This window comes from Cherax quadricarinatus, chromosome 43 (genome assembly GCF_038502225.1).
Source record: "Cherax quadricarinatus isolate ZL_2023a chromosome 43, ASM3850222v1, whole genome shotgun sequence".
NCBI lineage: Eukaryota > Metazoa > Arthropoda > Malacostraca > Decapoda > Parastacidae > Cherax > Cherax quadricarinatus.
The window spans coordinates 26,702,228-26,708,227 of NC_091334.1; the positions used below are offsets into that span (position 1 = coordinate 26,702,228).

Here is a 6,000-nt window from a genome sequence, read left to right on the forward strand (position 1 = left end):
CGTCACACCTCACTCTCCGCCTATATATAATGTCTTTCTACCTCTGTATGTTAGAAGTGATCAAGGTCCTAGGACCGAAACGTTTTCTAATAAATATGTTAGTGTTTGCTTACGTGTCTTTCTAAACCAAAAATAACAGTGTAGGTGAGAGTGGGTGAGATGCTTGAGTATTGGTAGCCCTTAACCTTTTCACTGTCAAGACCCCTTCTCACAAACTTGCTCTCAGTGTTGAGGAATTTAAAAAAAAGTTCCTGTGATAGATAATTTTTTTTTCCCGATAGTAATGACTCCAAAAGTACAAAATTTGATGGAAAACTTAGAGAATTATGCTCTCACGAAGTTAGTGATCTTGGCGATGTTTACACATCGGCGATTTTGCCCACTTTGAGCCCTATTTTCAGCCAATTTCATTGTTCCAGTCAACCAAACTCATAGCTATTTTGCTAGAACTCTGTTCTATCAGTTGAGTACAAGAAACTGCCCATTTACCAATTTCAACTACCCAATAAAGTGATCAGAAATTGGTAATTTGGACAATTTCATACACAATTCAAGGAAGACCAATTTCAAAATAGGGTCCAGAATTAACAGTGCAGACATTCCTAACACTAAAATAACATTTTCTCTTCATTAGTCACAGCTCCAGGTCTCTTATTACTCGTACTTACCATTTTGAATTTTTATTCACACAAAAAATAGAAGATTTACTGTTTTGCAGACTACTGCATTATTGTAAGAGTGGTATAAATAATATCAGCGCATTTGTGGCAGTATATTAGACCCACCAGTTGACACGTATTGGATACGTGATGTGGTTTGTTTACTCTTGAACATTGGCAAAAATCAAACATTTCGGCTACTTTGAGCTCAAATTCAAGGTACCTCTAGTCCATAAACCATTAAAAATCATCTCTAGTTCTGTAATAAATATTCCATTCTGTCGAATGAGACCAAGAAAACGAGAATACAACCATAAATAGCATTCGAAAGTACACCACAAATTCGCTGTTTTAAACGAAAAACATGGTCAGAGTTTTTTTCTCATGCACTGCTTGCTGCAGGATTTTTTTTTATACTGCACACACTGACCACTCAGACCCATTCTCTCATATGTAGGCCTACCATCTTTCTCCCACAAGATTGGAAGTTGCTAGAATTTTGGCGTACTATTACAGGACCAACAATGGCTTGCAAGCTGTAATATTACGGGACCGACAGTGAATGGGTTAAGACCACAACAAACACACACACACATCAGAGTTTCTTTATTACAGTATTCAAGCGTACAAACTAAACTGCTGCACAATGTATATGAAATAGGAAGTGTATACCTAGAGAGGGTGTCGGGGGTCATTGCCTCGGCAGCCTGGTCTGTGACCAGGCCTCGTATACGCATTACATCCAGGTTCCTTTATTATGCAAAGGAAGATAAACAGAGGATATATAAACACTGGACTGGTACAGCTCATGTTGGTCCTCTCAATTTTTATATAAAAACACTGCAAGTATTGACTGGTATACGGGAACCAACTGAAAAAGTAAATAAACAAAGAATTACTGGAACCAACTAGTAATTAACAGTACAGCCTCTCCTCGCTTAACGATGAAGTTCCGTTCCTAAAACCACGTTGGTAAATGAGTTCATCCCTAAGTGTGAAACATACTATAATGGTAGTGGGTTTGTGTCAACCATCTTGTTTTAATGTCACCTTTGCACCATTTATAACATTCCTGGTGTACTTTTAAATGTTTATACAGCAGTGTACTGTATATTATATCAACTCTTTCACTGTCACAAGCCCATTTCTGAAACTGTCATTCTATGTCAAAAAATATTTGAAAAATAAAAAAAATTATTTTTTCCTAACAAAATGTTAGGATTATTTTGCTGATTGTCTTAACCCTAAAAAAAAGTATTTGTGATCATTACTTACCTAGATATAGAGGCGTAAAGTTGGCAGAAAATGAGCCACTTATGGCTACAGCTGCGAATGAACATTTTTTTGCTCCCATTCGAAGGTTTCTTGCTTTTTCCACTACTATATTTTTCAGGTAACTTATGTGGCCTGTGAGACCAAAGTAACGTGCAATGTACATATATACACTCGTATACAACACAATGTACATATATACACTCGGTGTATGCAACACAATGTACATGTATACACTCGTATACGACACAATGTACATGTATACTGTACACTCGTTGTATACGACACAATGTACATATATACACTCATTGTATACAACACAATGTACATATATACACTCGTATACAACACAATAAGCACACAAACATAATTATCAATATATATTGTTTACAAAACTTGTGTACACAAACAATAGAAAAAATTGTTTATTACTGTTGTTCTATAATATACAGTGGACCCCTGCATAACGATCACCTCCGAATGCGACCAATTATGTAAGTGTATTTATGTAAGTGCGTTTGTACGTGTATGTTTGGGGGTCTGAAATGGACTAATCTACTTCACAATATTCCTTATGGGAACAAATTCGGTCAGTACTGGCACCTAAACATACTTCTGGAGAGAAAAAATATCGTTAACCGGGGGTCCACTGTATATACAAATGTACCGTCAGTGAACATGTTCCTAGAAGTTCTGCAGCTTGTGGAACTCTTTGAAACATGGTTTCATTCACACATTTCATTTCACACATAAAACGAGTGTTTTTGTGGGCACTTTTTTGTATGTGCACAGACAGAACACCTTGTCTGAGCAGTTTTCTTCAAAGTATTAGCAGACAGTTGTATTAGGTAGCTCTCCTAGGTAAATGTGTCATCATTCTGTCTACCTACCTACCTACCTTTCTTTCTTTCTTTCTTCTTTCTTTCTTCTTTCTTTTTTCATTTTTTTCTTCATTCTTTCCTTCCTTCTGGTCTCTATAATATATATACACATGTATATAGTCACTGGACACTTTCACAGAACTGCTATTATCTTCAGAAACTGTGTGTGTTGTGTGTGTGTGTGTGTGTGTGTGTTGTGTGTGTGTGTGTTGTGTGTGTGTGTGTTGTGTGTGTGTGTGTTGTGTGTGTGTGTGTTGTGTGTGTGTGTGTTGTGTGTGTGTGTGTTGTGTGTGTTGTGTGTGTGTTGTGTGTGTGTGTGTGTGTGTGTGTGGGGACTTCTAAATGTGCTGAGTCAGGGTCTGGCAGCTGTCAAAATGACATTATATCAGTACTCACTCCCCCCTACCACCTGTCAATGTAATGGGGTCTGATTCTTGCTTCCCTACCATCCTTCCTAGCTAATTATCTTTCTTTCTCCTTCTTTCTTCTTCTTTCTCTTTTTCTCTTTTTCTTTCTCCTTGTCTTTTTTTTTTACTCAGGATTTGACGAGGTTAGGTTAAGGATCTCTAGCTTTATTGACAAGCTATTTACAGGTTAAGGATTCCTAGCTTTATTGACAAGCTAAGAGCTGTTACCTACATTAGCTCATTTGAAAGCATTTTTCTCTTTCTTTCACCTTCTTTCTCTTTCTTTCTTCTGGTATCCTGGGCATTGCTTTCGGTCACAAACTCCTCAAAACCATGAAATTTGTCTTCACTGACACTTCCCTCTGTTGGATTTATCACTTGGTAAGAGAAGTGGCCCAGATTCACCGGGGAGTTGGATATTTATTACCGCTAGGCAAGCTGAACAAGGATTGCCGAAATGGCATTCCCACAATGCACCACTGGCTCTCCGATGTTTTTTATAGTGTGCACACTGGCCATGGAGACCCATGATCAGTGTGCGCCGCTAGAACGTATTAATACGTCAGAAACATCGGCTCATAAGACATATACGGCCGAAACAGTGAAAGAGTTAAACACAATAGAGGAAATCAACTGTAATATGCATTATTTAGGTATGCATACTGGTCAGAGAGCCAGTTGTTAGTCCGAGTCAGTAAAAGAGTACATCGCTAAGTGAGGAGAGGCTGTATTGAAAAGTAAATGAAAGAGATGTTTACACTGGTGATGACTACAGTGTGGAGGCTTGCTATCACCATGGTTATAGCACCATAGTTAAGTCAAATATCATAAGTCAAACCATCATAAAGCAAGGAGCACATGTATACACAACTTTCTATACAAGATAACTGACTGTATCTCAACATAACTGGTGATGTGTATGGGGCGCATTTACGTAGTTTTGAAACGTGTGTTATTTCTGTAGCATCAAAACTTGTATTATTGTTGTAGTATTAAAACTTGTATTATATTCTTAGTATCAGAACTTGTATTATATTCTTAGTATTAAAACATGTATTATTGTTATAGTATTAAAATGTGTATTATTGTTGTAGTTTTAAAATATTATTTGCATGTAAGGCAAAGTTTGGATGACACTTGTATTGGTAAATCTTATTGTCTTTCAGGTCGCAACAGCCGGTATTGATGTGTTGATGTGTGTGTTAAGCCTTTGATGGCTACATTTATCCCATTGTCAGAGTGGGATAGACATTTTGAGAAGTGTTACTGGCTAGATTTATCCCGCTGTCAAAGTGGAATAGAGGTTTTGAGTGGTGTAGATGCGAGACATTAGACATAGGTGTAGTTATTGCAGTGTTCTGATCTTGAGGTAGACGTGTGGTGAACAGGTGCATCTCAAAACACACTTGTAACTCAAACAGGGAGTTGAACAGCGAGTCAAACAGTGAATTAAACAGAATTACAGGGAGTTAATCAAGTCCATACATATCCCCTTTCTTTGTGTCTATATTAAGTCAGTTCTGTTATAAAGCTCCTCTGTATCCAGTCATCCCTGTTATTAAACTCCTCTTTATACAGTCAGTTTTCTTATAAAGGTTATCTGAATACAGCCAGTTCTTATTAAGCTCCTCTATATACAGTCAGTCCTTATAAAGCTAAGAGAACTGACTGTATACAAAGGAGCTCAATAAGAGAACTGACTGTATACAGAGGAGCTTAATAGAGGCATATGGAGGTGCTTTATAACAAAGTTGACTGGACCAATCTACTGTATGTAACTGGCCAGGTATGTCGGTCATGACGATCTTAGACCGTCTTCAGATTTAACTTCTGAGTAAGCTTTATAAATTGTAACTGAATTTTGCAGAAAGCTTGCTCGTGTCTTGGCAAAGCTCTACTCATGAGTGGAATAATAACAGCTGTGGAACAAGAGAGAGCTTCACTAGGGTCCTTGACCGTACCACAAGCACTCAGACTGTTTGGTCTCCCAGTTTGATTTTTGGTCTGTGTGTGAGCTTTATGCCTGTATGATAACACCACAGTATTAAAACTTATGTCTTCGAGATCAGTGAACAAAACTTGTTGTATTTTCAAGTTCACTGAACAGAATTGAACTTCAGTGAACAACAGTGCCAACAGTGTTAAGTAAGCTGCCAGACATCCTCTACAACAGGAGGGATTTTAATTCAAGGAACCAGAGCTTGTCTGCACTTGGCTCAGCCCCCCCTATCCATGAGCAGCCCCTGTGGGTTAAGCTCTCACCCCTAGAGAAATATTTTTTATTTTGATCCCCAGAAAGATGAGTCCCCAGGGCATTAATTGTGTCCATATGCAGTATTTTAGACCTGTTTTGTATAATGCAGTTGTATGATGTATTTCATGGGAGGTTGGGAAGGCCGGTAGTCTTGTATTGTTGTATTTCTGAAGTATTACTGTGGTGGTTGTATGAGGGTGGTATATCTGTAAAATACAGCCAGAGGTGTACTTCTGTATATATACACCAACAGGAGTGTGTATATATATTGAGAGGTGTAGCTTTGTGTATAGACATTAAAACTGGTGTATTTCTTTATACGTACTGAGATGTGTACCCCTGTGTATAGAGAAAATGTTCTAGTATACGTTTACACACATAAAATATACACAGTCAGGGGAAAGTGCTATTACAAGTTTACTTATTTCTCTCATGAAGGAAGTCTTAGAACTCTCATGAAGGAAGTCTTAGAACTCTCATGAAGGAAGTCTTAGAACTCTCATGAAGGAAGTCTTAGAACTCTCATG

The 6,000-nt window shown here is 37.8% G+C and overlaps 1 protein-coding gene across 4 annotated transcripts in view; it reads left to right on the top strand.

Annotated features, from left to right (window-relative positions):
* Window positions 1-6,000, top strand: part of LOC128694193 (transformer-2 protein homolog alpha) — a 118,350-nt gene that overhangs the window by 102,439 nt on the left and 9,911 nt on the right. Inside the window, exon 8 of one of the 4 annotated variants that reach the window (XM_070093776.1) lies at window positions 4,386-5,434. The exons of the other annotated variants lie outside the window; for them this stretch is intronic. Coding sequence (XP_069949877.1) covers window positions 4,386-4,405 — 20 coding nt within the window. The 3' untranslated portion in view covers window positions 4,406-5,434. Of the gene's footprint in view, window positions 1-4,385; window positions 5,435-6,000 lie in introns of those variants that run through there. 4 annotated transcript variants of the gene reach the window in all.